Source organism: Laccaria bicolor, genomic scaffold, assembly GCF_000143565.1.
Source record: "Laccaria bicolor S238N-H82 LACBIscaffold_5 genomic scaffold, whole genome shotgun sequence".
NCBI lineage: Eukaryota > Fungi > Basidiomycota > Agaricomycetes > Agaricales > Hydnangiaceae > Laccaria > Laccaria bicolor.
In genome coordinates this window covers 966,620-984,435 of record NW_001889876.1, presented here as the reverse complement: position 1 = coordinate 984,435, position 17,816 = coordinate 966,620, and the positions used below count along the sequence as shown (strand labels likewise).

Genomic DNA, 17,816 nt, shown 5'->3' with positions numbered 1-17,816 from the left:
AATGTAGAATCGTTCGTACTTTTGACGGGGCACGTGTCAATCACAATAATGATTGAGAGCTGAGCTTCGATTCACTTCAACATGAACGTCAATTTCGGTCTTCTTCCCCATGGCGAGCTCCAGCCCTCACCTCCTGATGCATCTCATTCACACTTCATAAACAGATGTCCTGGACGCTTTGTCATATACGCCCTCAAATCTGGTAGACATCCGCCATGACAGTCCTTTTCTCCGACTTCCCCACCCTAGAACAGGTTCGTCTTTGTGTCTTCAGGTAAGGCTGAAGATGTTCATCGCACACAGGAAGTTTATCGCTATTTTTGTCATCGAAAGTGCCTGCCGACGCGTCGAATTTCAAAACTAGGATATTTGAGGTTCAAGCAGTCGCGCCTCCCGACGAACGGTCTTGGTTTATTGGAGATGAGGTAGTCGCTGGTATGCCCAATCACCAAATCTACATATCAAATATACTGAATTACGAATAAGACGGCAGGCTCCTTTTGATGACACCGATTGACCCCACCTTTCTTCTTATTCCTATCCTACAAGGCACATCGTCGGTGAGAACCAAACTGCCATTTCTTCCAAGTACCATCCCTTGTTGATATATTTCAATTTACAGCAAACCAATTTTCGAACGGCAGACGATCTATTCGAAGAAGCAGTGAGAATATTGAACACGTCGGTGCCCTCGGAGAATGCGGAGAAATCACTTTTGGACACTAAAGACGTGTTTGCGTTTGCTTCGATGTCATGCACCCATACAGCACTTAGACACGTATGCGAAGTCAAAGGTACGCTACGATTTTTCTTTTTTGACTTTCCGTACCTCATAGTCCTGTAGAAGTAACACAGGGGATTGTCGTCTATCGATATTCGCCTTCCAGGGTGATTGATTATCTCCGCCGAAAGGTTGTACGTTTGGAAACTTCTGGAGCGCTTGATGTTTCGCGCACCATTCTACGCACCTTAGCCAAGGATGGCCTCTTGGAGGATGGTAATGAAGAACTCCTGAAGCGTGAGCTCTCTGTAACTTCTGTGGTCAAAGCCCTCACCAAACTTCTTTCCACAGTTGGCCATACTAGAGCTTCATGCGATTTGCTCGCTCAATACCTTCCAGCTCACATTCGTGATATGCTTCTTGCGTCTTACGAGTACGTCCAGTCAATGCTTCCCACGTCATTCTCTTATTGTCTTTCGTTAGTTTTACCAAGCTCGACATATACCTCAAAACCTTGGGAGGAGATATACCTGCGCCCTCGAAGGCCAAGGACGCCGCTCCTGTGGCTGTTGAAAAAAAGAGAAAAGGCGCAAAGCCGTCGCAGGGTGTAGAAAAATTGAAAAAGGTCAATACTACTGGGATGTCGAAATTATCAAGCTTCTTCAATAAAGCGGAAAAAACCCGTTAGTTACCTGTATGAACTTTTGTTGTTGAAGATCGCCGATGTGCGCAAATAAACTGACACATGCCCCATCAGTCCCATTCAACTCTTCTTCCTTTACCGCTTTCACCGCAATTCGTAACAGGAGCGTCCTTCGACTTGCTGGCAACAATTGGGATATCTGAACCAATCTGAACCTTCTTGTCATTACTTGATGGCCTACGAATTCTCTGTTCGGCTTCAAAAGGACTATGTGGATCGTGGTACGCAGACGGAACCAGAAAAACCATCCGTATCCTCCGAATCAGATTCCCCAGTGTCTGAAGAGTACTCCTGCTTGGTCATTTCTCAGCCGGCCGCTGAAAATTTCACTTCTTTTATGTGTGAGAGCGCATATAGCCGCCTCCAGCAGCCTGGTATTTCCCTACCGTCCGTATGTCAGCCTAGTCCGCAAGTTTCGCGTCCCTTGCGTGGCCATCCTTTGGCGTTATATAATCGCCCTCTTGAATCTCATCGGGTGGTCTCTCTTCCAGGCAAAATCTCTCCTTTCAAGGAGCAGCAATCCAACGAAACGAAGCTTCGAATAGTTTCCAACCCAGACTACCTCAGAGTTCCGTCCTCTGACTTTGGGCCCTCATCTGGTGCAGATCCTTACGATGACTCTGGTTCAACTGATGCATGTTCTATTGATCAAGACCGGGACTGGTCATATCAACATCACCCTACGAGGCCTTGTTCTCCGGCCGATATACCTCGAACTCCGTCTCCTCCGTCATCTCCCGAATCAATCACAATAATAGGTAATGATTCTCAAGTGCCAGAATCCTTTCTTCGGCGACAACAAAAGTATTCAACTTGTGCCTATCCTGACCCCAATGGTGGGTTAGACCTACTTTGCATGCTTGGTTGAGATATTGAACCCACTCTTCTCCAAGGGTGGATTTCGTGGGCAAAATCTCCACCCAAGCCTATCCCCGCTTTACATGGACCTTCATCGCTGCCTTACGCCAGGTGTCCATCGTAAGTAACACTTATTGGCAAGATCCTTTGGTATTTACCCCTCGTCTTGTAGTGGAGCCGAAGGCACCGTTATAGATGGGGAGGATCTATCGCATATGATTTGGGGTTTGGACGTCTCCACATCCTTCTCAAGCTCTAGAAGAATTACCAGCCAAGGCTCCTTTCCCCCAAGACTGCAAAAACCACAAAACTCAACATTGACCACACGGCGTGCCGAACCTATCGATATAGGATCCCGTCCAGTGGCGCTCTCCCATCAATTTAAAATCCAAGAAAGACACCCCTTCAGTACTGCCAGCGACGGAAAGTCTCAAGAGAATGACCAGACGTATTCAACACGCTATGCAAGACCTGTCCAAGGCCACCGTCCTCAACACTCGCCCATAGATGGAACTCATGAGGACAACTGGCGATTTGGGCTGGGAATACAACTCGGTCGGGAAGGTAGCCTCTTGGAGTACCCGTTACAGGCCGCCAATAACACTCCTAAGACTAAATATCCCAATTCGTCAGCTGCGATTTTCGTTCCTACTCAATCACAGCAATGTTTTGACCCTCGCGTAATTATCGAGTCAAGGACCAAGTTTCGAATCGATCAAGTCCCACACAGGCTGTCTGCTCTTGATGTCGCTCAGCAGTATCGGGCAAAACAACTTCTCCAAAATTCTTTGCCAACACCTCCGTCATCGTCGTCCTCCCAGTGGAATCCAGTTTTTCTCCCTGCATATGTCGATGCTGAATCTCTAGCTGTGGCAGCACCGCTTGAACAATCAGTCAGAATAGCGCAACAGGTACAAAGCTTTGCTCCTCAGCAAAAATTTTATGCTTCCGATTACACTCTGCATGACCCTCGTTTATTTTCGGGACGATATGACCCTTCAGGTATCGGCATACCAGATGTAGCTCTGACGGCAACCCCAGGATCCGATGTCCCTTCCTCAACACAAAACAATATACCTCAAGCGTACGAGGCTCAGGAACTCTTGACCTTGATGTCCTGCCTCTCACCTTCCCCGGTAACAACGCCGTTTGCCTCCCTATCTGCCAGTCCGCCGAGATCAGCCCGGAGCATCGGATCTCATCTCAGTAGGGAGAGCAACAAGAACGACCTGGTACTTGCGCCTCTATCTCCCGACTACCGACGAAATCTATCCCACCAACAGCCTCGGTCTATCCCTCTCGCCCGCCTCATACAGCGACGACTTTCATCGGTCACTGAAGAAGACCTAGTTAGAGACCAGCCATCCAAAGAGCCCCCGCCAAGAGACGCCTGTAGTGCCCTTTTCTCCAGAAGTTTTAAGATTCGAACCGCTCAAAATGCCGGCACGAGTCAAGATCCCATCGTCACTGCCTTGACTCCACAAACTCAAACAGATGATCTGGTCGAGTCCGTTTCAACCCCGACCTCAACTCAGCTGGTGTCAAACACCAATGTCACCGTAAAGCTACCAGCCAAGGGCACCCGTGTCAGCTCAAAATTCGCATCCAACGTTGGGCCGGAGTTCCGCGATACTCCAACAAACGAGAGCTCTGTAGTCACGCGGAAAAACGCGAAGTTCAAGAAAAGTAGGTCTTGACTGTCATTGTTACGTAGCTGCGTTACAACTGTAGTTACTTCAGGTAGTCTGTCGGACACGGTTGGAAAGACAAAACATTAGTGACCTCGCAGAAGCGTTGTGCTACGCCTTAACGAACAAGTCTGTAAATTTATCAACAGGCATTCTTTCCAGGGAAGAAGCGTCGGACACAGTGTCCAGAATCCTGCAACAAAATATTAGCATTTAATGCGCTTCAGAGCATAAGATATACGTGCTTCTTTTGGTGGACCTCGTCATAGTGGTACGAGATATGCCTATGTGTATGTTGTGAGTCTGGAACTTGGGGAAGTTGAGAAAAAGTACCGTTTGAATTTATTAATCAACAAGGGAGTGCCTTCCGCCCTTCTCCTCTTGTGACCCACGGGGTACTCAATCTCGACTTCATCGAGGACCGTTCCATCGTTGAGTTCGACCAGAAGGGCATTGCCGATAGATCGCTTGGAAGGCTCGTGGTATTCAACGCTGAATTTCTGTTCCTCTACACAGTAGATCTTAGCCCGGAGGGCATCTATGCGAGGATCGGCGGCGGATGCATCGGTGCTAAGATAGTTTGAGATATTGTGCGACGTAGGCAAAGAGGAACTCACTAGCTCTCAGAAGTGAGCTCGCCGAAAATGAGGGGATATGCTACCATATAGTTGATGGCATGGCTATATAGTATTTGTTCGTTTTGAGATGCTGAAAGACCTGACAATGGACGACGTACTCGCGATCTGCAAAGTTGTCCAAAGGACCTTGCTTATCGATAATCCTGATAGCAGCTTCTTGAGTGCGAATTCTGACACTCTTAATGTCTTCAGCGGTCTTGCCAAGGTCTTTGAGTTTTTTGTGGATTATGTGGGCTGCCTCGACGGCCGTCTGCGCGTGGAACTCCGCGGGGAAGGAGATTTTGAAAAGGACGTTCTCCATAATATACGACCCATACGGGATTTGGAACTCAAATGGTTTACCCTACGCAGAGTTCTCAGATTGAGCGAAGCCTCGCTGAGGTGGCCGTACCTTGAACAGAACATCGTAGAATCCCCAGGTCTTGGCGGTCAGAACGGACGGTAAACCCTTTTCACCCTTCTTGACCATCAAGGCGAGGTTGACAGCACGAGAGCAGGCATCGCCTGCGGCCCACGCTTTGCGCGGGCCGGTGTTGGGAGCATGACGGTATGTGCGCAGAGACTGGCCGTCAACCCAAGCTTGAGAAACCGCGTCAATGGTTTGATCACGGTTAAGCCCAAGAAGCTTGGACACAACGGCGGTGGAAGCAACCTTGACGAGGACCACATGATCAAGGCCAACCCTGTTGAACGAGTTGAGTAGAGCAATGGAGCCTTGGATCTCGTGTGCCTTGATCATAGCTTCCAATACGTCATGGACCTTGAGAGGCTGGCCTTGACGGGCAAGATGATCCGCGACAGCGAGGATGGCACCGAGGTTGTCAGAAGGGTGACCCCCTGATATTATCGCATCAATTTTAGTTTACAAAAATAGACAAGATACCCACACTCTGCAGCCAAAAAGCAGTCATTGAAATCGAGCCAACGAATTATTGCTCCAATATTAAAAGCACCACGAATTGGATCGAGTTGATAATTAGTCCCCGGCACGCGGGTTCCTATATTGTGTGATCAGCAACACGGCTGTTTGGTAGAACTTGGCTAATGCATACCATTCGGAACAACGGTTCCTTCGACGACGGGACCAAGCAACTTGGTACATTCTGGGAAACGAAGGGCTTCGAGACCACAACCAATAGTGTCGATGAGGCAAAGCCTGGCAGTCTCATAAGCCAAATCTGAGTTTATTTTGTAGCCGTGGACATAGTCTGCGATGTCCTGCAAAACCTTGTCGGGTTCTGGACGAAGGGTAGACTCTCCACCGTGGCCGGACGACATTGGACGAGAAAAAGACGAAGAGACGGTGCTAGGGACAATCGAATGCCGAGCACCCGGAACGGAACGGCGTGGAGATGCAAGCAAGCTGAGGGTGCGGACCGCGGGAACGGAGATACGGCGGCAATTGAGGGGCAGAGTGGCCCGAACTGCTTTTGTCAACATGGCAGTGGGGAGCAGACCACGAGTAAACCTCGTTCAGTCCGTGCCGCTTCCTCCCCCTTATAAGCCTTTCGACCACGTGACATCGCGATGAACATAGTATTGACTTTACCCTTCTCAACCAAACATATAAACTGGCCGTCATGATGTTCCATGAAGACGGCAATTCTACGGATGCGGATGCAAGCTCCAGCCCTCATCCTGATGTTACAAAGGGGAAAAAAAGGCGCCTTCACGGTGCATGTGATGCCTGTCGAAGGAAGAAGAGTATGATTCGGATCCATCTCAATACCACATTGAATTAATGTTCATTTAAATCAGTCAAATGTACGCCAATACTGGATTGTAAACGCATAACCAATCTCGTCTCACAGGCGACAGCGCGAAGATGCCTAGAAACACTTGCACCAATTGTCTCTCATCTAAAGTGGAATGTACACATGATATTCCTCGACAAAAGGTGTATTTAGGTGTATCACATCCTTGCCTTCCACGCTAACTTGAACTCTACACAAAGAAAAAAGATACCCAAAAAGAGTCAGACTTTGATTTTTTTTAAATCTCCTGAAATCGGCTCATATGGCTGAAGGTATATCCGAACCCTAGAACTTCGGCTAGAACTGATGCAAAGCCTGCTGCGCTCGGTTTGGCGCCTTTCCACCATATAATTTACATCTAGCTGAACAGAATTTTTTCAGATGTCTTCTGATAGGGATATCAGTCCCATTTACGAGACCTCGTCCATCACAGAACCATCTCCTGGCAACTTCCGTTTTTCTTCGCCAAAGACCCTTCCCCAGCGCACAACAGTGACAACGCTATTGTCATCCGATGATGAAGACGAAGAAGATCTTTCGCACGTTTTTCTTGCAGAGCACCTGAAACAACTATCTGTCGAGGCAGTCGAAGACCGGTTTTTCGGCCGTTCAAGGTACGTTTTTCGCCCCCCCTACGTCAATTGGGGAATTTGTTTCAGATCCCTGCCAGCTTTTTTATGTTTGCCAAAGACGCGACGAATATAAAGAGTGAACACACAGGTACAACCACCACCTCCATTGGTAGCTCCTTGAGAAGGCCACTATACTGGGATCTCCGACCGGTAAAATTGACAAATTTACCGAATTATGTGTCTGATACAAATGTTTCATAGTGGGAAAAAGATTACACCCGCAGCGAAGGGTTATTCTACATGTTTCCTGAAGACGATCTACTCCAAGCCTTGATTCCAACATACTTCGACAAGTTCAACATCTTTATGCCTGTTCTTCACCGCCCCACCTTTGAAAGATCATTCGGAAGCGCCCAACATCTTTGGGATCCAGGCTTTGGGATGATCGTTCTCATGGTCTGCGCTATTGCCTCACGCTATTCGACAGATTCAAGAGTATTTCTGGACGGCGATACCTCTGGGTTATCCAGTGGCTGGTGTTATTTTTCGCAGATTCCGATGCACAGGAAGGCGTCAATGGAGAAGGTAACAATATATGACCTCCAATATTATTGCGTCAGTCTTTCCTTTCAGTCTATATTTCTTCTTTGTTAACATATATAGTTGTTGTTCTGCTCAGCTTGCAATTATCTACCTCCTCGGAACATCTATGCCTCATGCTTCATGGCACTTTTTAGGTCTTGGAATACGATACGTCCAAGAAAAGGGAGCACACCGACGAAAAGGTAAGGGTCACAAACCAACGGCTGACGATGAAATGTGGAAACGAGCCTTCTGGTAAGCCCCCCTCTTTTTTTTTTTTTTTTTTTGCAAATCATCCTGATCAATCAATACATTTTCCTCGTAGGTGCCTACTTTCCATTGATCGGCTCATGAGTTCCTTTCTTGGCAGGCCGTGCGCAATCCAAGAAGGAGAGTGAGCACGCTTACCCAAGTGTCAGCTGGATTTTAAGATTTAATTTTTTGACTTTCAAGTTACGATGTCGATTTTCCGATCGAATGTGATGATGAATGTTGGATGCCGACAGACTCCAATCAGGCATTCACGCAACCTTTGGGAAAACCGTCCATCATCTCTGGATTTGTGTATCACATCAAGCTGTGTGAAATACTTGCTTTCTCCTTGAAGACACTATACTCAACCAAGAAATCCAAACTGCTTTCCGGTCTTACCGGAAATCAATGGGAACGGCAAGTTGTTACTGAACTAGATTCTGCCATGAACAGCTGGAAGGATTCTCTACCATCTCATCGTGCGTTCCTCCTTCGGTTTAAGCCTCCTGAGTACCTTAACGTTCCCTGGGTAGTCCAATGGGACCCCACGAGACAAAATACCCCATTTTACTACCAATCATTAACCCTCCACGCATCGTACTATTACACACAAATCCAAATCCACAGGCCCTTCCTGCTCAAGAAATCAACATTGTCGTTATCGTCCCTTACTATTTGTACGAATGCAGCTAGGTCGTGCAGTCGCCTCCTGGCTGTCGCTCTAACAAGGGGAGTAATTGTGTACCCTAATATCATAGTTGAGTACCTTCGCAATGCGTGACTGACTGCATTCACAAACGTATCTTAGATGGCTGCTTTTGCATCTGCGATTGTGCTGCTTATCAATATATGGGGTGGGAAGCAATCGGGCATTGGTTACGGCTTGACCAACGAAATGAACGACGTACAGATATGTATGAACGTCTTGAAAGAGTGTGAGAAAAGGCACGTTTTCATACCGTTATAGTATTGGGTCTTTGTTGAAGCAAGTGATATCACAAGGTGGCATATTCCAGGTCGTTTACGGTGAGTCATCGTGCAGTCACAAAGCGCCCAAAGCTGGACTTCAACTTTCTGTTCGCAGGGATATGCTAAACGAGTTTGGTTCTATGCGTGATGGTCCGATCCAGAGATCGACAGTGACGCACAAACGAGGTTATGATACGTCCAACACACCACCTGCATCTACAATACCAATGGTTTCTGTTCCGTCGATTTCTAGTGTCTTACCGACATCACAAGTAAATTTCCCATTCGATCAACGTAAGACGCAAGACCCAGTAGTCGCTCACAACTGGGATTTAAGCAACTTCTTACCCGCGCAAATGCCTAGCTACCCCTCGAAGTCGGCTCATGACGCTCTCGGAAATCAATCGTTGGCTGAAGCAGATTTCGGCACTGGGCCTCAGTCAGCTTTCATCGCACCCATTGAGGAATCTACCTTGCCCAACGTGGACGACAAATTACTGTCCTTGTGGTTGAATGCGCCCACGGGCTTCAGGTACGTTTGTGTCCTTAGCTGTCTGATTTGTTGTTCATCTTCGATTTTAGTGTTGACGAATGGGATGTATATATTACGGGTTTGAGCGGTTTGTGATCAATATACACATGCGTTTCATCACTCCCTCGAGATGCATGAAACAAGATTGAATATACTACGGGAGATTATGTATTACGTATCGAGTGCCCTCCCTCAGAGTTGGTTGCGAAACCTTGGGCGGCGTTAGACTATGCCACCAAAACCCGCTTTGACTTGGTTAGCTACCCCCGCACCTGCGCCGGCCTGGGATGCAGCGGCTCCTCCCGTGCCAACCTGAGAGACAGCTGCTAAACCAGCACCTAAACCAACACCCCCATTGGCGTGATTCTGGACGGCGGCAACTGCTCCCGTGCCCACGCCGCCTTGATGAGAAATAGCAGCTCCTCCAACACCGGCCACACCGCCAGTTGCGCCCAACAGAGCGGCAGCTACTTCCGCGCCTGTGCCAACCTGATGCGAGACAGCAGATCCTCCCGCGCCGATGACATGATGAGAACTCGCTGCTAGTCCTGTGATTGCTTGATTAGTGACGCTGGTACCTAGACCGAGACCTGCGTTGGCTTGTTCCCCGACAGTAGCAGCTGCTCCGGTGCTCGCGCCGCCTTGATGATAGACAGTAGTTCCTGCGCCAGCTTGATGAGAGACAACGGTTCCTTCAGCGCCAGAGGCAACGGCTGGTGCAGAGAAGCCCACTAGGCCTTGAGAAAGGGCGGCTCCGAGTCCTGCAGCAAAGCCAGTGTGAGAGACAGCGGCTCCTCCCGCGCCAACCTGGTGAGAGACGACAACAGGTGCTGCGTTCACGGCATGGACAGTAGCGCCTGCTCCCGCGCTGGCCTCGTGAGAAGCAGAGGAAGTTGAACCGAGACCTGCAGTGACATGCTGATGCGTAGCTGCAGCTGAGTCTGCGCCAGTGTGAGTGTTGACGTTCACGTTGGATGCTACGTTTGTGTTGCCATGGATGTTCGCGTGGGTCTCGCCATTAGTGTTCGTATTGACTTGATGGACGTCGGTGTTGGTATGGCCGCCGGCATTCGCGTTGGTCCCGCCGTAGACGTTCTCGCTGGTATCAGTGGCAACAGCCAGTTCGTTCTGATTTGCAACGTTAGAAGAAGCACTTCCGCAGCTAGATAACCCAAGCAAGTCCGCGACGTTGAGAGCACCAGCAATGCCGGGAACGGTACCTAGCCCAAGATTGGCGTTCACTAGGTTCAGGTTGTCCGCGGCAACAGTGTTCGAGTTGCTTTCAGATGAAGAACCGCTGAAGCTAGAATCGCCACTGTAGGGCTGATAGGAATTATAATAAGCTCGGCGATGTTTGTTCTAAGGCAGTCGATGAATGATTGAACACGTCAAAGGTGATGATATGCGTACCGGCAAAGCAGGAGTAGCCTCCTTGACCATGGCGGGTGCAGCAAGGGCGTAGGCGCCGAGAGCAAGGCTCAAAGGAAAGACACGAAGGAGGGATTGACGCATTTGAATTAAAAGAACGTATAGATAGAGACAACTCGTCAAGGAAAAGAAGAAAGCGGGAACTGCTGGATGTCAACCGCCATAGAGGTATTTAAGGCATTGTGAATGTCTGAGTTATTTATGGATTGATGTATTTTTAGTCAACAAGCGCGTGCACAGACCAAGTGTGAAATGACACGTGACAACGTTCCTCTCAGTCATGAACGCTGGACTTGCCCATTCCATTGAATCCCTCTTTGGCCCAGCATCTGAGCCAGTTGACATCGCCGCTTTTCTCGAGTCTGCCGCTCATTTCGACTCCCACCCTCTCGAACCAGAGCAAGAAAAAAGTTCTGTAGAAAAAGAGTGCAGGTTATTGAGTTTATTAGAGTAATGTCTTCCTGAGCTGATGTCTAGCAGTGTAGATGATGTTAGAAGCGCACTTTACGACATATGGGACGATCCTACGCTGTCCGCCCACATCCTCAAAAATCACGAACAAACAATAGGTGCTCTGCATTCTGCTGCTTCAAAGTCGATTAGGACGCGCAAGTCCAACTTCCCTGATCCAGACAGTTTGCTGCCAGAGGTGGCGACGTTGCAAAAAAATTTAGATTCTTCCAAGCTTACCAGTTGGAGGTTCGTTATTGCTAAATAGGACCGACCCAGGTTTAATTTTCAAACAGACTGCAAACAGATGCTGTGATATTTATGAGAACACCTAAAAATTCGGATCACAACGTGTTGGAGCGATTTGTTCGTCGTCCCCCCAGTATCATCAATAGTTAACTGATAAACCTCCTTAGTACAGAAAATTTCAGAGTCATCGGCTGTCGATGGCAATCCGCACCAAGCATTTCTGACTGTTTCTGTTTACACAAGGGTTTCCTGGGGCCCTAGTTATGTGCATCGTTCATCCCAGCACGCGTTGTTGTCGTCTCAAACTCTTCACGACCTCCTAAAGGTCATCCCGTGCACTTCCAACTCTCATGCTCCGGGTGGAGTTGAGCCAATATCTGCATCAGGGAATGGTTGGGTTATTTGCATTGAAAACTATGCGTATGGCGACGGGAGCCCAGATCAAGAAGATTATGCAGAGTTAGTGGTCTGCTCCCTCATGTTTTCCTGACTGACCAGACTCAGTAAGCTCCTGGCTCATTTGAACAAGATAACTAGAGGGTCATCTTCCTTCTTAAAAGGCTCAACGACGGTGCAAGAAACACAGTTTTCTTCTCTTTCTATACGAGTGAACGAGCCGTACTGGTTACTTCACCAAGGAGGTTGTGATCATTTTATCGTCTTCGACCAGATCAGGTGGGGTGAATCATCATTTTGTTTATCTCTCTCTCAAGTTGATACCATATCAGACTCCGCCATTCGTCGGACCCTCCATCTGGCTACCCCTTGACCTCACAGATCATCCCTCCACTTCTTGATCTCTGCCGTGCTTGCGGTAAAGTACCTGCGGTATGGTCGATCGTTGGAGATATTAGATTGGGTGAAAGTCCATGTATGATGTGCGGACCATGTTGGAGAAATATGGGTGATCCTTTGGAGGCAGGGATTGTCGTTGTTCGATTGCCCTAGATCTTATAGTTATCTCACGCCCTTACCAAACAACAACTTTACTTGGGCGGAAATGATTATCATTACATAGTTCTCTTTCATGGCTTCCACGAAACAACTTTGTGAATCTCTGGAACAGTACGAGGACGTGATCCCGTGGATAAATGACACGTTAAGCGTTTCCGACGATTCGGATGAAACCGTTGATCTCGTCGAGCTCGACCATCACATTACTCAACTCCTCACCACTCTCGACATTGCTTGTGAAGATACGTCGGCACAGCTAGAACGAATCATTGAAGATGTCTCGCGCGGTATCCCAAGGCTTGCTTATGACCTTCACTTTATGAAGGATGGCGCTTTGACTTTCCAAACGGCGTTGGCGGATGTTCTATTGAGGTCCAAGGAAGCTGTTCCAGCAGAAACCAACATAGCTTTGGACGACTTGCACCATCTTGACATGATAAAAGGCCATATGGAGGCTTCCAGAGAGGTCCTGCGAGAGGCAGAGAGCTGGAGCACGCTTGAAGTTGAAGTCACTTCCCTCATTTTGGAGAAAAGTTATGCGAAGGCTGCTGCGAGGCTTTCGGAGGCAAGTAGAAGTATGGTTGTTTTCCAGAACACGCCAGAATATGATCCTCGTCGTACGCTTATGGTGAATCTTCAGAATCAACTTGAAGCCTCCTTGAGCTCCGCTTTGGTGTCGTCTATCAATAACCAGGATATTGTCGCGTGTCGGGATTACTTCTCAATCTTCTCCGTCATTCAACGAGAGTCTGAATTTCGGAACTACTATAACGCATCCCGCCGATCGTCCATTGTTTCTATGTGGCAGAATGCACTGCTCACAGACTGTGAACCTACGTCCTCTCAGCCACCCGGAGCCCTTGCTCAGCCCTTCGTCGAGTTCCTTCAAAAATTTTATACGAATTTTGCATTATTGCTGAATGCCGAACGGACGCCTATATCTTCCATTTTCCCCGATCCAGCCATTACGCTCTCACATTTTATTACATCTACGCTCTCGTCACTCCAACCGACTTTTGCCCAACGACTCTCTTCCTACAACTCTCACCACGGCGAAACAAGTTTGGCTTTCCTAATTCCGCTCTTGCGTGCAACGGAGGAGTTTGCCACTGGCGTGGAAAAGGTCATGGACAAGATCGAATCATCTGCTGCTTCTACGACCCAACCCCGTTCCAGTAGGATCGAACGTCCGGCTACGCACGTTCGGAGACGTTCTAGTAGATTATCAATATCCTGGCGGCCAGATCCAAGCAGGATTCCACCAAGCGAACGAGGTGTTCCAACCCCTTCAGGAGGAGAAGTAGATGCGATGGAGTGGGACCAGGAACTCTTTCAACCTTTCCTTAACGCTCAAATTGACTATGGTTCATTGGAGCAACGATTTTTGGAGCAGTCTCTTCGAGAGATTATTACCAATGATACGCGGGAGAGAGTCCAGGATATTGATCGGCCAAGGTTATTTAGAGAGAGGGCGATCGACATCTTCGGCGTCGCAGAGGGAAGCATGTCAAGATGTGAGGCGTTCACCCATGGTTATGGTGTGATAGGACTATTACATGCATTAGATGGGTTTTTTCAATCCTTTATTGACATGTGGACGGCGGATGTACGAATGGAAAGTTCTGGCTCATCTTCCCTTGTCCAGAGCTCCATCTCTGTTGGCGAACTCTCAGATCTAGACTACACGGCCCAAGATTGGTCCAACATCCAGCTTTCCCTTCACTTGCTTGCCTCCGCTCGAGCCGTATCTGAACGTATGGCGACGTTCGAAACAAAACTGCGGTCGTATCTTGCTGAGGTTGCCGCTCACTTTCGGTTGGCTCGCACTGACCCGCAGAATTTCATCATCGCTATCACTCGGGGAGAAAGCCAACTGCTGGAGCAATCTACGCTAAATTCTGCCGAATTGAATGCGTTACTGACTAACATCAGCAACGATGCCTATTCCCCACTCTCTGCTGCGCCCCACTCTGCTACCTTGCGTGCTCAGAATTCTGCAGTCGCCGGTCCTGAGGTTTTGCTAGCCAGCGCTCGAATGTCCCTTTCTACTTTCGCACAGACGTGCCAAGCATCAATGCAAAAGACAATCTTATCACCTTTACGCCAACACCTTGCCACCTATGCCTCATCACCGGTATGGGGTTCACCTGGAGACCTGAAGGTTACCAATTCGGCAAGCGATCTACGTGTGCCAACGTTCTCCTTGTCGCCCAGTGACACTGTACAAAGGGTCGCTGAAGGACTTCTCAATCTCCCCCGTCTATTTGAAGTCTATGCATATGATAATGCTCTAGCATTTTCTCTCCAAACATTGCCGAACGTGGAATCCGAGTTCCTGAAGACGCTCTCTGAGCCACCTCCAGACACATCAAGTCAATCGACACGACGCCGCTCTTCGGTGGCTTTTGTCAAGCCAATCACCCTCGATCCTGAAACGGTTTCTTCAGCATGGCTTGTGTCTCTCGGTCACACATACCTCGATTATCTCACTAAGGAGGTGCTACCCTCCATTACTTTTCTCTCGATCGCAGGTGCTGCTCAGTTGGCCTCTGATCTCGATTACCTGTCCAACATTGTGCATGCGCTGAGTGTGGAGCATGAGGCTCTCGAAAAATGGAAGGGGTATGTAAGCATGGACGAGGAGGAGGGAAGAAGGGTTTTGGCGGAAGAGCGCTCTTTGGATAATGTTTTGCAGCAAGTTTCGAAAATCCGAGCATGGTTATAGGTTAGGAGTCGTAGGCGTCTAAATGAAACATTTACAAATAAAGCATTTATTACACAACTTGTGAATCTACGACCTCATTGAGAATCGAAATGGCTTCGTCTTCAGGTCAGATCGAGTTCGTGAACGGTTATTCACAATACTGAAATTCTACTAACAGCTGTAGGAAAACTTTCGCGGGAAGAGTTTAGGCGGCAGAAAGACCTCGACGCCGCCCGAAAAGCTGGGACAGCTCCAGCAGCCCTCGATGAAGAAGGGCGGCCCATAAACCCTCATATTCCTCGTGAGTAAGAGCTTACAGCATCCTCCTAGCGAGTCGAAACTGATTCTCGTCTGTGCAGAGTATATCTCGCAAGCCCCATGGTACCTTGACACCGGTGCTCCGTCATTGAATCATCAAAGACGACCTGACTACGACGATTCATCAAACAAGCTCGACAATTGGTATGATAGAGGGGCGAAAGCTGGTCCCGCCGCGAAGAAATATAGAAAAGGCGCATGCGAGAATTGCGGTGCGTTGACGCACAAGAAGCAAGATTGTTTAGAACGGCCAAGGAAGAAAGGCGCAAAGTTCACAAACAAAGACATCCAGGCAGACGAGATCATACAGGAAGTGGCGACGGGATATGATGCAAAACGAGATCGGTGGAATGGCTATGACGCTGCCGAACACAAGCGTGTGTACGATGAATACGCCGCTGTTGAGGCAGCAAGGCAAAAGATGCGAGAGGAAGAGATTGACAATCAAACGACAACGGACTTGGCTGCAGTTAGAAAGGTTGCGAAGGCCAGCAAATCAGACGTGAAGGAGGCAGACGCAGATTTTGGGTCGAGCGAGGATGAGGATGCGGATGAAGACAAATATGCTGATGCGGCGGACGCTGTTGGACAAAAGTTGGACGCCAAAACTCGAATAACTGTCCGAAATCTGCGTATACGCGAGGACACTGCAAAATACCTGATCAACCTGGATCCAGAGAGTGCTTATTATGACCCAAAGACCCGGTCAATGCGTGATGCTCCTCTCAAAAACATTCCTGCAGAAGAGGTGGGTATCCAATTTTTTTTTTGGTAACGAGGCTCGAATGTGACGGAAGCCATAGGCGCGTTTTGCTGGCGACAATTTCTTCCGCTATTCCGGAGAAGCTCCTGAGGTTCAACAACTTCAGTTATTTGCCTGGCAAGCGGCTGCACGCGGGAATGACGTTCATTTGAATGCAAACCCAACACAGGGCGAACTTCTTCATTATGAGTTCAGGCAGAAGAAGGAAGAATTGAAGGATACGACCAAGACCAGTATTCTTGCGAAATATGGTGGCGCTGAATATCTGGACACTGCACCAAAGGAACTCCGGCAGGGACAGACTGAAGACTATGTTGAGTATTCAAGGACCGGTCAGGTCATCAAAGGCCGCGAACGGGCAAAAGCTAAATCCAAGTACCCCGAGGACGGTAAGACTTTCTTTGAACACATATCCCTCTATAATTCTGAATCTTGCCCAATAGTATATATTAACAACCACACTGCTGTGTGGGGATCATGGTACAACTCCTCTGACGGAACGTGGGGGTATGCCTGTTGCCACTCAAACATTCACATCTCGTATTGTTCTGGCCAAGCGGGTATTGATGCGGCCGAAGCGTCAAGTGCCCAACATTTGCTTGCTTCTGCTCCTCAGCCAGCGGCACACGAACCGCCGAAAGATGAATTCCAAACGCAGCGGAGTGAGAAAGTAGATCAAAACTACTCAAAGAGACGCATCGGGGAAGGTGAAGTTAAACTTGACGACGAGCGACTAGCAAAGGCGGTTCGCGAGGAAAAGAAGAGGAAGGAACGAGGGGGAAAGGACATGGACGATAGGTCCGGGAAGAAACAGAAGGGTGGAGTGGAAGTTGGAAGTCATGATGTGACGGAGGAAGAACTCGGTTGGTGTCTAAATTCTTTGGGGGTGGTACACAAACTAAACTTATTTCTGCAGAGGCGTACAGGATGACCCGTCGGATGGCAGAAGATCCAATGGCGAATTATGTTGACGAAAATTAATAAATAGTTAAATGTTTATGTAACACGTGACTGACGTGGTTTGTTTCTTCCTTATGACCATCATCGCAACAGCGCCTGCTCTTCTTATTGGCTTGGGAGCACGCATCCTTTTGGACACTATCAGCAGATCAAACGAACCCTCTGTCAAGGATTTCATTCTCAGTGGTCTATGGCAAGGTGTTGCCCTTCATTATGCCGTTAAAAGCTCAGCATTCGGTATCCCAGTTGCCTTGGCCATCGCTGCGAAGCTCTTCGTTGAGTTTAACGTCGCCTCAGACATCACAAGATGTGCCACTACTATTATCGGCGTTGTTGTTGGTCTGCTGTGTACCGATTTCCTCTCCCAGCATTTCGACAGCACACCCGATTCAGATCGACGCAAACGGACAACACACGCGTCCAACACCCGTATCAATCGCGAGAAAAAGCGTTCCCGTCAGGTCCAATTCCGACCCAGTGTTCAAGGAGGAAGCGTCGAGACCAACCATGAACCACAGCAAGTGTTCATCTCGGACATAACCTCCGTCGACTCAAACTCTGAGTTGATTGGCCCCAGGTCATCCATGACTCCCCTTGAACGAGAGGTGGCCACGCTGCGAGCGCGCGCGTCCTTGGCTGACAGCGAGCGTCGCCGTTACAAGGAAGAAAGAAAATGGGCCATTTCACAGGGAAACCTCGCTCGAGCATCACAGATGAAGTG

General features: G+C 48.6%; 9 protein-coding genes across 9 annotated transcripts; 7 read left to right on the top strand and 2 right to left on the bottom strand.

The window, feature by feature from the left end:
* Positions 1-81: 81 nt before the first annotated feature.
* LACBIDRAFT_313799 (uncharacterized protein) lies at positions 82-1,409 on the top strand (the record flags this gene model as incomplete). The annotated part of the gene is made up of 7 exons (XM_001877753.1): positions 82-112; positions 165-254; positions 304-435; positions 487-560; positions 623-794; positions 845-1,154; positions 1,205-1,409. 7 exons carry the CDS (start codon positions 82-84, stop codon positions 1,407-1,409), a joined length of 1,014 nt encoding a protein of 337 aa, XP_001877788.1.
* A 187-nt stretch (positions 1,410-1,596) lies between these two features.
* On the top strand, positions 1,597-3,979 carry LACBIDRAFT_313798 (uncharacterized protein; the record flags this gene model as incomplete). The annotated part of the gene is made up of 3 exons (XM_001877752.1): positions 1,597-2,260; positions 2,318-2,402; positions 2,455-3,979. The coding sequence occupies 3 exons, from the start codon at positions 1,597-1,599 to the stop codon at positions 3,977-3,979; spliced, it is 2,274 nt and encodes a 757-aa protein (XP_001877787.1).
* A 102-nt stretch (positions 3,980-4,081) lies between these two features.
* LACBIDRAFT_313797 (uncharacterized protein) lies at positions 4,082-6,048 on the bottom strand (the record flags this gene model as incomplete). Its single annotated transcript, XM_001877388.1, has 8 exons — positions 4,082-4,163; positions 4,216-4,254; positions 4,304-4,540; positions 4,588-4,650; positions 4,707-4,951; positions 5,000-5,445; positions 5,496-5,606; positions 5,661-6,048. The coding sequence occupies 8 exons, from the start codon at positions 6,046-6,048 to the stop codon at positions 4,082-4,084; spliced, it is 1,611 nt and encodes a 536-aa protein (XP_001877423.1).
* A 140-nt stretch (positions 6,049-6,188) lies between these two features.
* On the top strand, positions 6,189-9,365 carry LACBIDRAFT_313796 (uncharacterized protein; the record flags this gene model as incomplete). The annotated part of the gene is made up of 15 exons (XM_001877751.1): positions 6,189-6,312; positions 6,420-6,505; positions 6,563-6,582; positions 6,635-6,689; positions 6,744-6,976; positions 7,033-7,144; positions 7,196-7,549; positions 7,614-7,771; positions 7,842-7,910; positions 7,970-8,247; positions 8,302-8,525; positions 8,577-8,713; positions 8,759-8,794; positions 8,853-9,269; positions 9,320-9,365. 15 exons carry the CDS (start codon positions 6,189-6,191, stop codon positions 9,363-9,365), a joined length of 2,349 nt encoding a protein of 782 aa, XP_001877786.1.
* LACBIDRAFT_293118 (uncharacterized protein) lies at positions 9,324-10,781 on the bottom strand (the record flags this gene model as incomplete). Its single annotated transcript, XM_001877387.1, has 2 exons — positions 9,324-10,592; positions 10,680-10,781. The coding sequence occupies 2 exons, from the start codon at positions 10,779-10,781 to the stop codon at positions 9,492-9,494; spliced, it is 1,203 nt and encodes a 400-aa protein (XP_001877422.1). The 3' UTR covers positions 9,324-9,491.
* Positions 10,782-10,977: 196 nt separating this feature from the next.
* LACBIDRAFT_313794 (uncharacterized protein) lies at positions 10,978-11,151 on the top strand (the record flags this gene model as incomplete). Its single annotated transcript, XM_001877750.1, has 1 exon — positions 10,978-11,151. One exon carries the CDS (start codon positions 10,978-10,980, stop codon positions 11,149-11,151), a length of 174 nt encoding a protein of 57 aa, XP_001877785.1.
* Positions 11,152-11,166: 15 nt separating this feature from the next.
* LACBIDRAFT_313793 (uncharacterized protein) lies at positions 11,167-12,344 on the top strand (the record flags this gene model as incomplete). The annotated part of the gene is made up of 5 exons (XM_001877749.1): positions 11,167-11,396; positions 11,444-11,513; positions 11,569-11,855; positions 11,934-12,071; positions 12,125-12,344. The coding sequence occupies 5 exons, from the start codon at positions 11,167-11,169 to the stop codon at positions 12,342-12,344; spliced, it is 945 nt and encodes a 314-aa protein (XP_001877784.1).
* Positions 12,345-12,423: 79 nt separating this feature from the next.
* On the top strand, positions 12,424-15,075 carry LACBIDRAFT_313792 (uncharacterized protein; the record flags this gene model as incomplete). Its single annotated transcript, XM_001877748.1, has 1 exon — positions 12,424-15,075. The coding sequence occupies one exon, from the start codon at positions 12,424-12,426 to the stop codon at positions 15,073-15,075; it is 2,652 nt and encodes an 883-aa protein (XP_001877783.1).
* Positions 15,076-15,237: 162 nt separating this feature from the next.
* Positions 15,238-17,116, top strand: LACBIDRAFT_246820 (uncharacterized protein; the record flags this gene model as incomplete). Its single annotated transcript, XM_001877747.1, is given in 6 exon segments — positions 15,238-15,355; positions 15,414-16,120; positions 16,176-16,524; positions 16,579-16,953; positions 16,966-16,998; positions 17,052-17,116. Coding segments are annotated over 6 exon segments (1,647 nt in total), but the record flags the coding sequence as incomplete, so codon positions are not given.
* Positions 17,117-17,816: the final 700 nt, after the last annotated feature.